This window comes from Nycticebus coucang, chromosome X, assembly GCF_027406575.1.
Source record: "Nycticebus coucang isolate mNycCou1 chromosome X, mNycCou1.pri, whole genome shotgun sequence".
Taxonomy (NCBI): domain Eukaryota; kingdom Metazoa; phylum Chordata; class Mammalia; order Primates; family Lorisidae; genus Nycticebus; species Nycticebus coucang.
In genome coordinates, this window is record NC_069804.1 from 180,621,082 (window position 1) to 180,636,917 (window position 15,836).

General features: G+C 42.4%; 1 protein-coding gene across 1 annotated transcript in view; it reads left to right on the forward strand.

Moving 5' to 3' along the window:
* The window catches only part of TMEM185A (transmembrane protein 185A), a 55,460-nt gene that overhangs the window by 33,025 nt on the left and 6,599 nt on the right, over positions 1-15,836 (forward strand). The window contains exons 2-5 of the mRNA XM_053580460.1: positions 4,233-4,409; positions 7,050-7,257; positions 10,850-10,933; positions 14,938-15,114. Coding sequence (XP_053436435.1) covers positions 4,233-4,409; positions 7,050-7,257; positions 10,850-10,933; positions 14,938-15,114 — 646 coding nt within the window. The remainder of the gene's footprint in view (positions 1-4,232; positions 4,410-7,049; positions 7,258-10,849; positions 10,934-14,937; positions 15,115-15,836) is intronic.

Consider the following 15,836-nt stretch of genomic DNA (forward strand, 5'->3'; position numbering starts at 1 on the left):
TATCCCAAGAATGGAAGAAAAAATACCCAATGTGCACAGCCCTACTATGAAACTAATTTGGGACTCTCACATGAAAGCTATAACCCAGCTACAACTTAACAACAGGGGGAAGTGGGAAAGGGGGGGGTGGGTAGAGGGAGGGGAATCGGTGGGATCACACCTGTGGTGCATATTACAGGGGTATTTGCGAAACTTGGTAAATGTAGAATATAAATGTTTTGGCACAGTAACTGAGATAACGCCGGAAAGGCTATATTAACCACTGTGATAAAAATGTGTCAAATGGTTTATGAAGTGAGTGTATGATGCCCCATAATCATATCATTGTATACAGTTATGATTTAATAAAAAAATTAAAAAAAAAAAAAAGTTGGTTTTTCAAAAAGATAAATAAAATTGATAAACATTTGGCCAGATTAATTATAAATAGAAAAGTAAGATCTCTAATATCCTCAATCAGACATGAAAAAGCAGAAATAACAATAGATACTACAGAGATACAAGCAATCATCTCTCATTACTCTAAAAACTCAATGCCCAGAAGTTTGACAATGTAGAGAAATGGACCAGTACCTGGAATCACATAACCTTCCTAGACTTAACCAGGAAGAAATTGATTTCTTGACTAGACCAATATCAAGTGCCAAAATTGAAGAAACAATAAAAAAGCACCCAACCAAAAAAAAAAGCACAGGACCAGACAAATTCTATCAAACTTTCAAAGAAGAGCTTGTACCTATACTGCAGAGACTATTCCAAAACATTGAAAAGAATGGAATCCTCCCCAACACGTTTTAAAAAGCAAACATCACCCTGATATCAAAACCAGGAAAGGACCCAACAAAAAAGGAAAACTACAGACCAGTTTCACTAATGACTATTGATACAAAAATGCTCAATAAAATCTTAGCAAATAGAATACAGCTACATATCAAAAAAATTATATATCATGATCAAGTAGGCTTTCTTCCAGGAATGTAAGGCTGGTTTAACATATCCAAATCTATAAATGTAATTCACCACATAAATAGAAGCAAAAACAAAGGCCATATAACCCTCTGAGTAGATACAGAGAATGCATTCGATAAAATTCAGCATCCTTTCCTTATAAGAACTCTTAGGAAATTAGGCACAAATAGGTCTTTTCTTAAATTGATAGAGGCCATATATAACAAACCCACAGCCAGGATCATACTGAATAGAGTAAAGCTGAAAGCATTCCCACTTACAACCAGAACCAGACAAGGATGTCCATTGTCACCACTACTATTCAACATATGCTGGAAGTGGCAGTGCCTGTAGCTCAGTGGTAGGGTGCTGGCCACATACATCAAGGCTGGTGGGTTCAAACCCAGTCTGGTCCAGCTAAAATCAACAATGACAACTGCAACAAAAAAATAGCCAGGTGTTGTGGTGGGCACCTGTAGTCCCAGCTACTTGGGAGGCTGAGGCAAGAGAATTGCTTAAGCCCAAGAGTTTGAGGTTGCTGTGAGCTGTGACACTACAGCACTCTACTGAGGGCAACATAGTGAGACTCTGTCTCCAAAAAAAAAAAAAAAAGCATAGTGCTGGAAGTTCTAGCTGATGCAAATAGGGAAGAGAAGGATATTAAGGGCATTCAAATGGGAGCACAAAAGGGGAAATTCTCACTCTTTGCTGATGATGTGATCTTATTCTTAGAAAACCCCAGAGACTCAATTACAAGACTCCTGAAGTGGTCAAGAAATACAGTGACGTTGCCGAGTGTAAAATCAGTGTCCACAAATCAGTAGCCTTTGTATACGCTAGTAACAGTGAAGCAGAGAAGCAAATCAAGGATGCACTATCCTTCACAGTAGCTGCTAAGAAAATGAAATACCTGGAATATATCTTACAAGGGAAGTGAAGGATATCTACAGATGGAACTATGAAACCCTGAGGAAAAAAATAGCAGAATACATTAAAATACCATTCTCTTGTCTGGGAAGAATCAACATTTTTAAAATGTCTATACTACCCAAAGCAATCTATAGATTTAACACAATTCCCGTTAAAATACTAATAGCATACTTTGAAAACCCCAAAAAATAGTTCTTTGTTTTTTGGGGGGACCAGGTAAAAAACCCATATAGCCAAAACAATCCTTAGCAATAAAAACAAATCCGGAGGTAGCACTCTACCAGACTTCAGGTTTACTACAAGTTCATGGTGATCAAAACAGCATGGTATTGGCACAAAAATAGAGGCTTAGATCTCTATTGAGCAGATTTGAAAGAACAGAAATTGAAAGCCCAGAGATGAAACCAGCCTCTTCCTGTCTTCTCATCTTCAATAAACTAAAGCATACAGTGGGGAAAAGAACGCCTATTCAGTAAATGATGCTGGGAGAACTGGTTAACCACATGGCAAAAGACTGAAATTGGACCTGCACTTCTCACCACTTATAAAAATTGACTCACGATGGATAAAAGACTTAAATATAAGACATGACATGACAAAAATTCTAGAGGAAATCATTGGAAAAACTCTTCTGGGTCTGGGGAAAGATTTTATTAAGAAGACAGTATCAGCAGTGGCAACATCAACAAAAATAAATAGATTCAATTAAGCTAAAGAGTCTCTGTACAGCTAAGGACACAAAGCAAACAGACAACCTTCAGAAAGGGAAAAGATATTTGTAAGTTAAAATCTGACAAAGGGTTGATGACTAGAATCTATAGAGAACTCAAATGAATCAACACAAAAAGCAAACAATCCCATCTATCATTGGGCAAGAGACATGGACAGACAGAACCTTCTCTAAAGAAGATAGGTGAATGGCCAAAAAACACATGGAAAAACGTTCATTATCCCTAATCATCAAAGAAATGCAGATCAAAGTCATTTGAGATATCCCCTAGTCCCAGTGACAATAGTCCACCTCTCAAAATCTCAAAGCTGCAAATGTTGGCATGGAGGTGGAGAGAAGGGAACACTTTTACACTGTTGGTAGGATTGCAAACTAATACAACCTTTTGTTTCATTTTGTTTTGTTTTTAATTTTGTTTTCAATTGTTTTAGTTTGAAGTTTTTTTAAATTTTCTTTCTCTCTCTCTCTCTGACTTTCTTTCTTTTCTTTCATTTTTATTGAGATAGAATCTCACTTTCTATCCCTGGGTAGAGTGCCTTAGCATCCTAGCTCACAGCAACCTCCAACTCTTGGGCTCAAGCGATTCTCTTACCTCAGCCTCCCAAGTAGCTGGGACTACAGGTGCCTGCCACAACGTCTGGATTTTCTTTTTTTTTTTTTTGTAGAGACAGGGTCTCACTATGGCTCAAGCTGGTCTCGAACTCCTGAGCTCAGGGCAGTCCACCTGCCTCAGCCTCCCAGAGTGCTAGGATTACAGGCGTGAGCCACCACGCCTGGCCTAATACAGCCTTCATGGAAAGAAGTATGGCGAATCCTCAAAGAGCTATATGTAGACATTCCATTTGATCTCACAATCCTGTTAAATCATTTTATCACAGGGACATTTGCATTAGAATATTATTGCAGCTCATTTCACAATTGCCAAAACATGGAAGCAACCAAAGTACCCATCAACCCATGAATGGATTAATAAACTGTGGTATATGTATACCATGGAATACTATTTAGCTGTAAGAAAAAGTTGGTGACTTCACATCTTTTGTATTTATTTACCTGGATGGAGTTGAAACACATTCTTCTCAGTAAAGAATCACAAGAATGGAAATGCAAGTATCTGATGTATTCAATACTAATATGAATCTAATAGAAAAACAACTACATGCCCATACAAGAGAATACCAAAAGTATATTCAAGTAGCGGTGGAGGAGGGAAAAGAGAAAGAGGAAGGAGGAGGATTGTTTAAGCTCTCATGTGATAGATACATTATAAGAGTGTACAGCACACCCCCAAGATGAAGGGCTCAACTGCCTCAACTACATCTTGAACTGTACCTTAGAAACACAACAATGTAACCTGATCATTTGTACCCTCATAATAACCTGAATTAAAAAAAAATAAAATTTTGAAAAATTTGGGAAAAAAGCAGGGTACTTATTTTAGTCTTGTTAATAAAGTTTCTCTTACTCCCAATACAGTATGCCTTCTACATAGACATTTTCAATAATTGATTTTTGAATTAGTGACTCATTTTAGGTGTTGAAAAATGTTGCTGTTATTATTCCCCATTTTGGTATCACATGTTTGTAAAAGTAAATCATTTTAATGATTTCATTTTTCTCCTAGTAAATTCCTCATCTATGCCTGTCTGCTGCTGTTCTCCGTGCTACTGGCCCTTCGTTTGGATGGCATTATTCAGTGGAGTTATTGGGCTGTTTTTGCACCAATATGGCTTTGGAAGTTAATGGTCATTGTTGGAGCCTCAGTTGGAACTGGAGTCTGGGCACGAAATCCTCAATATCGGTAATACTGCTTTATAAGGCCCATTGATCTCTATCCTGAGAGAACAGTATCTTGCTTTTTCTCACTTGTGATAAAGTAAGGACTATTTCCTTTTCTACATACCTGATGTTTTGTAAGAACTAAAGTCCAAGCAAACTGAGATCTTTTTTTTTTTTTTTTGTAGAGACAGAGTCTCACTTTACTGCCCTCGGTAGAGTGCCGTGGCGTCACACGGCTCACAGCAACCTCCAGCTCTTGGGCTTATGTGATTCTCTTGCCTCAGCCTCCCGAGCAGCTGGGACTACAGGCGCCCGCCACAACGCCTGGCTATTTTTTTTGTTGTTGCAGTTCGGCTGGGGCTGGGTTTGAACCCACCACCCTCGGTATATGGGGCTGGCGCCCTACTCACTGAGCCACAGGCGCCACCCGCAAACTGAGATCTTTTCTGTTTTTGAAAATTAGGTATTTGTTATGTATTTTCTTACAAAAGCAGTTTTATTTAGGATGATTCAAAATTTACCCAAAATACAAATTTATATGCCATACTTGACTAAGAAGCATGAAACCACCTTGCTTTTGGAAGGCATTCACAGTTTTAGCTTTGGTCATCAGGGATCTATCTTTCTGCAGTTCAGTTTTGGAATTGGGGCTTTGCTTGCCCCACCACTCTCCTAGGCCCAGGGTTTGAGGACTTTTAGCAGTGTGGGAGGTGGCTTTGCCAGGAGACTCTTAGTCCCTGAGACCAGAACTAGGAAGTGAGGAAAGTTGAGGGCCACATGCTGAGAAGGAGAACAGGCCTTTGGGTGAAAAGGAGTAGGGTAACCTTACCTTCTCTAGCCTCCCCACTGTTTTTCTTGGATGCCTTAGGTGGTCCAAATTCCTGGGAATAGGCTCACTCCAGTGTGCTGCCTGGCGCCTGGCATGGCTGAATCCTGTGAGAGTCTTTCCTTTCTCTCTTGCAGAGACTCAAACTACATAAAGGAGAAAGGTGGGACTTGAGAGGAGGAGGCTATTCTAAACCTTAACCAGGAAGATGGGTAGTACAGGAATGTTCAGGAGCCAGATAGGGACAGAAGGGGTGATACATTGAGCTGCTCATGTGGGAAAAGTATAAAAGTTTTAAAATTCTTGGTTATGACCTCTAAGAATAAGTTAAACTTCAGATCCTATATACTACATATCACGTACATATCTAAGAACTACGAAACAGCTACACAAAGAGCCTTGGGAGATAAGGGACATTCATGTGTAGCTATTTTAAAGTTCTTAGATTTTTTTTTTTTTTGAGACAGTCTCATTCTGTTACCCTTGGCTTAAGCAATTCTCTTGCCTCAGCCTCCCAAGTAGCTGGGACTACAGGCACCTGCCACAATGCTCAGCTCAGCTATTTTTTTTGTTGTAGTTGTCGTTGTTTGGTTGGCCCAGTCTGGGTTCGAACCTGTCAACCGCCATGTATGTGGCTGGTGCCCTAGCTGCTGAGCTACAGGCACTGAGCCTTAGATTTTTTTGAAAGACTGATTACATATGTGGCTGTTCATCTTTTCAATTTTATGAGATATTTTCAGCTATCTAATGTTTCTCAAAGAATATAGAGGTAATTAACTAAACATTTTTAAGTTCCATTGGTCTATATTTAGAAGGTTTTTGATCTTTTCTCTGTTGGTTTGTTTTTAGGTTTTTTTCAGCAAGGAAAGAAGTCTAGTGGGTGGGTGCTAAATGTGCAGAAGTGGTTGTTCCAGTGTTAACAGTATCTGATGCAATACTTTTCAGTCCATAAGGAATAACCTCTGACCTCATTTTCTCTATACCCAAAACTCAGGAATATTTATCACCAACATGACATGTATATCTTAAATGTTCATATGTGTTTTAAAGAACATTGTAAGGCTTTTCAAATGCATCATAAAGCCTTTTTCTGGTTAGTGGCCTTACCACTTTTCAGTTATTAAACTAGTAAGTTCATGCTTGAGACTTAAACAGATTTAGTTTAAGAAACTTTTAACTCTTTAATTAAACTTTAGTTTAAGAACAGTTTTAATTCTTTTTTTTCTTTCTATGGGTGTTGTTTATCCTAATGGAATAGGAAGGAAAATAAAAAGACTTTTATACTTTTTATTCACATTTTAAAATAGCACTTAACAATAATTACTGTATCTTGGTGTAATATAACCAACCCTTGTTCATAAAGCTGGAGTTATTTTATAATGTGCCATGAAATATGATTAGTATAGTTTTTAATTCATTGAGAGATGGGGATCATGAGACTTAAAAGATATTTGTCAGTTTTTAGCAATAGAAGCGATCAGCTTGAATAATTTTTGTAGTAAGTCTTGTAGTTGAATTTAAAGATACCAACTAAACCATTTATGTATATTATATGGAAAATAATAACTGTGGCTATTACTTCTGAGAATATCCTTCTACAGTTAAGACATTATAGTCTAGTTTGGTTGTAACATGTATTTCTTGTCATGTAGTAGTTCTTTGATGTTTGTAAAGATTAAGTTTAAGTTAGCTTTATATTTGATTTTCCTTCTCTTTCTGTCAAATTTATAAGTAAAATTCAAAGTATCAACATAAGTTATTGGCCCTGAACTTCTTACTGATAATGGAGAGTCTGAACTAAGTGTTTCTTCTTCTTCTTCTTCTATCCCTTTTTAGAGCAGAAGGAGAAACATGTGTGGAATTTAAAGCCATGTTGATTGCAGTGGGTATCCACTTGCTCCTGTTGATGTTTGAAGTTCTGGTCTGTGACAGAATCGAGAGAGGAAGCCATTTCTGGCTACTGGTCTTCATGCCCCTGTTCTTTGTTTCCCCTGTGTCTGTTGCAGCTTGTGTATGGGGCTTTCGACATGACAGGTCACTAGAGGTGAGATTTCACATATTTAACAATATTTTCAAAAGCAAAATTTTTGGTCAGTTATTCGAATATCAATTTTTTCCCCAAGGTTAGCAAGAGATTCATCATTAACCCTAGATTGTGGGATATAAGGTAACAAAAGCCTAATGTCCTAATGGGTTAAGGGAAGAACTAGAGCCAGTAGACACCTTGTTTTGAGCCACATGGATAAAGTGCAGGGAAAAGAGACTATAGTTGGCTTGGAAGGGAACATAGGAGCCAGAGGGTGGGTCGGTCATGTAAGCTTTGACCCCAGGTACAGGCTTGAAGGGAAGGTGCCCAAAGAGAGAACGGTGATAGAGCAAGGCCCTGTAGGACCCAGAGGGAACAGGACCCCAACACCAGGAAGGTCTTAACTTTGAACAGGTAGAGTGATTCCTTGACTGTTGGTGGAAAGGCCATGGTATGGGTGTGGCTAATAGGTAGGGGTGGACTATGCAGAGAGGATAGCAACTTTCGTCCTCCTTACAATTCCCATTTTATATCAGGAACTTAGCACCTATAGATTTTGGTGTCTGGAGAGTTCTGGAGCTAATCCCACATAGATACCAGAACAGTTGTACAAGGACTAAGACTGTACTGGGCATGAGTTACAGAAAGTTAGTCTTTGATATATTCACATTCTTGGTATTCTTAGCAGGGAAGAAACCACATGCTGGGAGTTGAGTTCTCTCTTCTGTGGCATAAGAACAGTGCCTACATTGGCAGGAAGGTGACTGGGAGTCGACTTGCACAGAGATGGGAAGTAGTAGTTGGGGTCTGCCAGCAAGCCCTATGTTGGGAGGGAGGAGATGGCATTTTTCAGGCACTTTCAGAGGCAGGAAGAAACCTGTCAGTTACATGAATTACACTGTTTTGACCCTTCTATAAGGTAGAATAGAGAGATCTGTGGGAGTTGGAAAGGAAGGAAGCCTCTATAGAAGGACTCTGCTGAGCAGGGGCCACACCCTCAGCCCTCAAAACGTGCACCAAGGTGCCCTGGGCACCCCAGCAAACTCACAGGGCAGCAGGTGATAATGAACATTTGGAGGAAAATGAGGATACTTGACATTTGCTGGCACACTGTACAAACTACTAGCTTGAACAGTTTATGGGCTTACTATTAGGTCACATGACATTCCTTTCAATGATATCGTATCTTTAAGAAGCTGGGTTTTCATTAGTTGAGAAAAATAAAGACTGGTACAGTGTGAACATGTAGGTGAAGACACCAAATAGTTAACAAGAGAGGAAGGGCTGTTTCTAATTCCAAGGTTTGGGAAATTGTACATTACCTGACAGGTATGCATAGCTCATTAGGAATTAGCTGTGGCTATTTAAGAATGAAAATATTTTTCTTTTGACTTATGTGAATTATTTTTTCAAATGGCTGCTTAGGACAGAAATACTAAGTTGAGACCTAATTACTTAAATAAGTGGAACTGTTAGTTATTTTTTTGGCCCAAGGTCTATGGAAAAATTATTAAATGCCCTGTAAGCTGAGTGAGACCTTGTGGGAAGTTCTGCATCGGGCCACAGATTTCTATTCTGATGAAAGAAGAGCAGCCTGGAGGACATTTCGGGAGCAAAGGCCCATTGAGCCTAGCAGTAGGGAGGCTAGTGAGGTGCTGCTGATGAGCTGGGGTTTAAGAGAAGTTGGGGCAGTACAATGGATGGGATTTGGTGAGTGATATGAGAGCATGGAGAAAAGAATTCAGGGTGCTTCCTGGGTTCCTGCTTTGGGTAATAAGACTGTTGTGGTCTCTTAATAGGAGGCTATAGAAAAGGGAGGGACAAGGTTTAAGGTGCAGGCTACAATGAACTCATTTTGAGATTGGCTTCATTTGAGGTACCTCTAGGTGAGCCAAGTGGCACATGCACAGTTAAGTGCACAGCAGAAAGGCTAAGTTGGAAACGGATTTGAGAACCAGCCACTGGGAGGTAATGCAAGCCAGGGATATGGCTGAAATTTCTTCTCTTCCAGCCCCGGTGTAGAATGAGTTAAAGTGTGTTTGTGTCTGTTTATCTGTCTGTCTCCCTAGTAGGGAGACAGGGTAGCATCACCATTTAAGGAGAGGGAAAGGAGACTGACGAAATTATCAGAGTGTTCGGAGGGTACCAATGCTGTGTGGTGAGATCCTAGAAGGTCAGGAGGAAGGGAGTGAGCAGAAAGGAGTAGTCCACAGTATTAGCAGGCTGTGGAGTGATGTGATCTACTGCTTCCTGGTTTTCAGTAATCTTTTTTTTTTTTTTTTTTTTTTTTTTTGAGACAGAGTCTCACTATGTCACCCTCGGTAGAGTGCTGTGGCATCACAGATCACAGCAACCTCAAACTCTAGGGCTGAAATGATTCTGCTTCAACCTCGCAAGTAGCTGGGACTACAGCGCCTGCCACAATGTCCAGCTATTTTTGGTTGTAGTTGTCATTGTTTTTAGCAGGCCCAGGCTGGGTTCGAACCTGCCAGCCCCAGTATATGTGACTGATGCCTCAGCCACTGAGCTATGAGCACCGATCCCGGTTTTCAGTAATCTTGATAAAAGCTTGTTTCTGGTGGACATGGAGGTAGAGGCCAGACCACAGTGAGGGAGCTCGGAATGGCAGATGAGACCCTAGTGGCTAAGAGGGGTTCTAGATCTAGGGAGGCATGGCTTCATTTGGTTTGAGGGTTGTTTTATTTTTAATGAGAAGGAGTTGACTTTTTTCTGTGCTCTTAGGAAGGATCAATGGAATAGTCAGGATTAAAGTTGTAGTGAAGAATCTATATTTGGGCCAGGCACAGTGGCTCATGCCTGTAATCCTAGCATCTGGGAGGCTGAGGCGGGTGGGTTGCCTGAGCTCACAAGTTCAAGACCAACCTGAGCTAAAGCGAGACCCTGCCTCTAAAAATAGCCGAACGTTGCGGTGGGTGCCTGTAATCCCAGCTACTTTGGGAGGCTAAGGCAAGAGAATCACTTGAGCCCAGGCGTCTGAGATTGCTGTGAGCTATGATGCCATGGCACTGTACTGGGGACAACAAAGTGAGACTCTGTCTCAAAAAAAAAAAAAAAAAAAAAAAAGGAGAATCTATACTTGATGGCTGGATGTGACATGGTCCTTGAGGAGTCAGAAGGGAAGGGGTGAGATGCAGGGGTAAGTCCTGGCTATGGAAGAAGGAAATACAAGGATGGACAAGTAGAGAATATTGTTGGTAAGGGCAGGAAGGAAGCGTGGGGGGTTCACTGCAGATTGCCTCTGTTCCCAATGAGTCTAGAAACAAGGTCATGAAGTGTATTCAGGCCTCAAACTGTAGAATGGGCAGGGCAGCCACTGAGCAGAAATGAGGCAGGCGTTCAGGCCACCCAGGCTACATTTCTCCTAGGCATACTGCTGTGCTTCTCTGGTGCTGAAAATCAGGAGTTTCTGTGCACCATAATAAATAATATTAAATATAATACAATATAGTAATATTATTAATATAATTAATACTATATAATAAGTTTTACTGTATTATAATTTTTATTGCTTTTTAGTGTTTTAACCAAACAACTGCAGTATGGAATAAAATTTCTACTTTTCTTAACTGATTCTTCTCTTCATTTTTAGTTAGAAATCCTATGTTCTGTCAACATTCTCCAGTTTATATTCATTGCCTTAAGATTGGACAAGATCATCCACTGGCCCTGGCTTGTATGTAACTTTTTAATCCTTAAATAAACTTTTCTTTTTTATTATAAAAATAATTTGTGTTCATTATAGAAAACTTGGAAAAGACAGACAATCATAAGTAATAGACTAATAATCACCCAGAGTCTCGCCACTGGGAAGATAACATGGTTAGTAGTGTTTTCTATTTCCTCATTTTATACAAATAGTTGAGATCATGCTGTACATATAATTATTAATCCTGTTATGTTTTAATATTGTGTTATAAGCATTTTCCTATGTTAATATGTCTTTATAAACATCTTTTAAAGTTTAATTGATGCAAAATATTCTTCCAATGTATTAAACCATCTTCTGATTTCTAAAACAGAATTTTAATTTAGTTGTATTTTGTGATTTTAAATGATGCTGCACTATATATTTCTGTACGTACGTAAAAATCGTTGCCTTAGGCTTGGCGCTCATAGCACAGTGGTTACAGCGCCAGCCACATGTAACAAGCGAGGGTGGCGGGTTCAAACCTGGCCCCAGCCAGATAAAATCAACAATGAGAACCGCAACAAAAAAATAACAGGGCGTTGTGGTGGGCGCCTGTAGTCCCAGCTACTTGGGAGGCTGAGACAAGAGAATTGCTTAAACCCAAGAGTTTGAGGTTACTGTGAGTTGTGACATCATGGCACTCTACCGAGGGTGACGTAATGAAACTCGGTCTCAAAAAAAAAAATAAAAAAAATCTTTGTGTTATATTTTATTATTTTCTTAGGAAATACTTAAGAAACAATATTACTGGGCTAGAGGGTGGGACATTTTTTGAGATTCTTAAGTACATATACTTCATTGCCAATTCATTTTTTCAAAATGCTGTACCTTGGGGCAGCGCCGGCCCCATATACTGGAGGTGGTGGGTTCAAACCCAGTCCCGGCCAAAAACTGCAAAATAAATAAATAAATAAAAATGCTGTACCTTTTTACATACTCGCTAGGAGTGGAGTCATAGGTCAAGCTTCTGAACTGTGTCTTCAGTTAATGGATGCTTGGTTAAATTAACTAGACTAGAAGGATGGATAGAGAGAAGGATAGGGAGATAGGTAAGTGGTAAGCTATTAACTGGAGTATACAGTATAGTTTCAACTATTAAGTGCATAGAAAAAAGACGGAGAACAAAGGCAGAAGAGTTCCCTTGCCTCTGGGAGGTGAGGTCAAGCTGCAGTTTTTGTTTTTAATCTTCTTTGCTGCTTGATGTATATTTTTGCACACAAGATATTTTCTGTATTAAACATAGTTTACCATATTTTGCATATATGATGTGCACTTATTTGCCTGAATTTTGGAGGTAAAAGTAAGGATGTACACTGTACAGCTTGGAGTGGGGAGCCCAGCAGGCCTCTCAAGACCACTGTGCCCTCCCACCTGAGCCCACTAGGCACATGGGGTTCCAGTGGGAGTGGGCCAAGTGACCTCCACCAAGCACTGTAACCAGGAGAGGCAACAGTGAGGAGGCTGATAAGGCAGGCTATGGTTGTGCAGGACAGGGTAGGGCCAAGGCCCAAGGCCCAAGGCCCAGCTGTGCAGAGGAGACCAGAAGCCCTACACAGGCCCAAGGAACTTGCCTCACTGCCTATGGGCTAAGCAGCCTCATAAGCTACCTCCCTGCCAACCACATACGTGACCATTTCAGCCTCAGCCCCTAACCTGGCAGGGAGGGAAGAGCTCCCAGGAAAAAGAAGGGACAGCCTTCAAAGAGCAGGCTGCAGTAAGAGGGTACCATTAATATAAGAAATAAAAGAAAGAAATTATAAATTTGAACCTCCTCAAAATTAAAATGAAATGAACCAAAAGACAAAATACTTGCAAGGCAAATATCAAAACATTGACTAGGGCGGTGCCCGTAGCTCAATAGGTGGGGCACTGGCCACATACACCAAGGCTGGCGAGTTCGAACCCAGCCCAGGCCAGCTAAAAAAACAATGATAACTGCTACAAAAAATATAGCAGGGCGTTGTGGCAGGAGCCTATAGTCCTGGCTGCTTGGGAGGCTGAGGCAGGAGAATTGCTTGAGCCCAAGCGTTTGAGGTTGCTGTGAGCTGTGACTCTACCACACTCTGTCCAGGGTGACAGTTTGAGACTCTATCTCAAAACAAACAAACAACAACAACAAAAAAAAACATTGACTAGGACCCAAGACATACAAAGAACTCTTAAAAATTCAACAATAAGAAAACAAACACCTAATTTAAAAATTGACAAAAGACAGTCCACAAAGAGGATATACAGATGGAGATTGAGCACAAGAAAAGATGCTCAACATCATTATCCATTAGGAACAGGCAAACTAAAACCAGGAGGGGTTCCCCAACATATTTACCAGAAGGGCAGGACTCAAACACACTGACAGAGCCAGGTGTGTGGGGAGATGTGGGGAGGGGAAGTGGGATGCTCCTCCCTTCCTGGCAGGAAGGCAGAATGGCACAGGTACTCTGGAAAACAGGTTGGCCGTTTCTGATACAATTTAAGGCACACTTACCATGTGACCCAGAAGCTACTCTCCTGAGCATTTACCCAAGAGAAGGGAAAATAGTCACTTAGAAACCCATATTCCAGTGTTTTGAGCAGCGTCGCTGGGGATAGCCAAAAGCTAGAAGCCACCTTCAGTGGACGGATGGGGACACAAACTGTAGTCATCCATGGAATGCTACTCAGAAATGAAAGGGAACAGCCTGTGGACACAGGGAGCAACCTCCTTGAATCTGGAGACATTTGCTGATTGCCAGCAGCCACTCTCAAAAGGTTACAACATGCTGTGATTCCATCTACGCAATGTTCTCCCAAAGACTTTTGTATAGTGACAGAACAGATCAGGGGTTACTGTGGGGTGGCTGTGTGACCATGGAAGGACATCACAAAGGATTTTATTTATTTTTATTTTTTATTTCTTTTGAGACAGTCTCACTTTATTGCCCTCGGTACAGTGCTGTGGCGTCATCGCTCACATCCATCTCAAACTCCTGGGCTTAAGCGATTCTCTTGCCTCAGCCTCCTGAGTAGCTGGGACTACAGGTGCCTGTCACAACGCCTGCCTATTTTTAGAGATGGGGTGTCGTCTTGCTCAGGCTGGTCTTGAACCCATGAGTTCAGGCAATCCACCCGCCTTGGCCTCCCAGAGTGCTAGGATTACAGGTGTGAGCCACTGCGCCTGGCCTAACACAAGGGATTTTACGGAGTGGGAGATCCCTTCTTTTCTGTGTCCTGCCTGTGGCTGTGTGGATCTACGTGTGGGTTACAACTCTTGGAAGTGTAAATCAAAGGAGCACAGTCACTTTTACTGTGTGATAGTCTAAGAAAACGGGAGAAATGAGAAGTCTTGGGGGGGCAGGACAGGAAAGAAAAAAGATGACACAGGGGAGCCTGGCGGGGTGACAGCCACAGGGCTTATCCTCTGGGCTTGCGTGTGAGTGAGACAAGGTCTTTCTGGTAGGACAGCAACATACTCGAATGCATGTGGGGTGGGGCGGGGTCAGGACAGCATGCGTGCCCAGCCTCAGTCTGCCAAGTTCACTAACGGGTGGGGGGGTCCCAAGAAACCCAGACAGCTAAAGTTCCCGGGGAACCCATTCCCAAAGGTGTCACCAAAGCACCCACAGCAGGTTGTGGAAATGTCCCCTGAGAAGAGAGTATGCTGGGCTGCGGTGCCAGCGGAGTCAGGCAGAGCCCCAGTGAGTGCAGGGGGGAGGGAGGGAGGGAGGGAGAAGGACTTCAGGAAGAGCAGAGGCCTCCGCTGATGCAAGGCTGTCCCAGAAGGAAGAGGGGCTGACTGACAAAGGAACGTTGTTTTCCCCAGCAGCACGGCCACAGTGAGCCCGCCATCCCTTCTCTTCCACACACTGTCATCACAGCAGGCCTAGGAGGGGGCTGTCCTCATGGAGGTTGGCGCTGTCTTAACTGGAGAGACCCAGAAAGGTGTGGAACACGCCTCCTCCGGGAAGCTGGGCGGAAGCGCTAAGGACACGTGTTCTCCCGCCCTGCCTCAGGTTGTGTGTGTGCCCCTGTGGATTCTCATGTCCTTCCTGTGCCTGGTGGTCCTCTACTACATCGTGTGGTCCGTCCTGTTCTTACGCTCCATGGACGTCATTGCAGAGCAGCGCAGGACACACATAACAATGGCCCTGAGCTGGATGACCATTGTCGTGCCTCTTCTCACTTTTGAGGTGAGCCTTCTGTGGGGAACCGCTCTGGCCTAGCCACTTACCCTTCCCTCCAATAGCATCCTGTCCACCTAGACAGACTGCCTGCTGTCCCTCGAAATCGCAGTGTGCAATCCGGGAGAACACGCCTCCGGAGAGGACATCTGTCTGGGGAGAACGTCCTTCCGTTCCCTGGGGGGTGGGCAGTGGCTGCAGTGAGAAGTGTGCCTTTCTAGTCCTGATGCCTCTGAATGTCTCCAGGTCCTGCTCTTTTTTTTTATTTGTTTATTATTTTTTTTGAGACAGAGCCTCAAGCTGTCACCTTGGGTAGAGCGCTGTGGCATCACAGTTCACAGAAACCTGAAACTCCTGGTCTCCAGAGATTCTCCTGCCTCCGCCTCCCAAGTAGCTGGGACTACAGGCGCCCGCCTCAATGCCTGGCTATTTTTTGGTTGCAGCTGTCATTGTTGTTTGGCGGGCCGCCTGGATTTGAACCCCCCTGCTCAGGTGTGTGTGGCTGGCACCTTAGCCGCTCGAGCCACAGGCGCCGAGCCCAGGTCCTGGGCAAGTTGGAGGTCTGATTTTTGTATTTGAGTTCTGTGGAGAATTCTAGAATGGGCACTGTTAACTCCTTTGAACAAACTCCTAGAGCCCCTAAGGAGCACAGACCTCTAGCCGCTACCCCTGGGGCTGACCTCCCCTCTTCTGAGAGCTCACAAGGCAAGGGCTGCCCAGTGTGGAGCAGC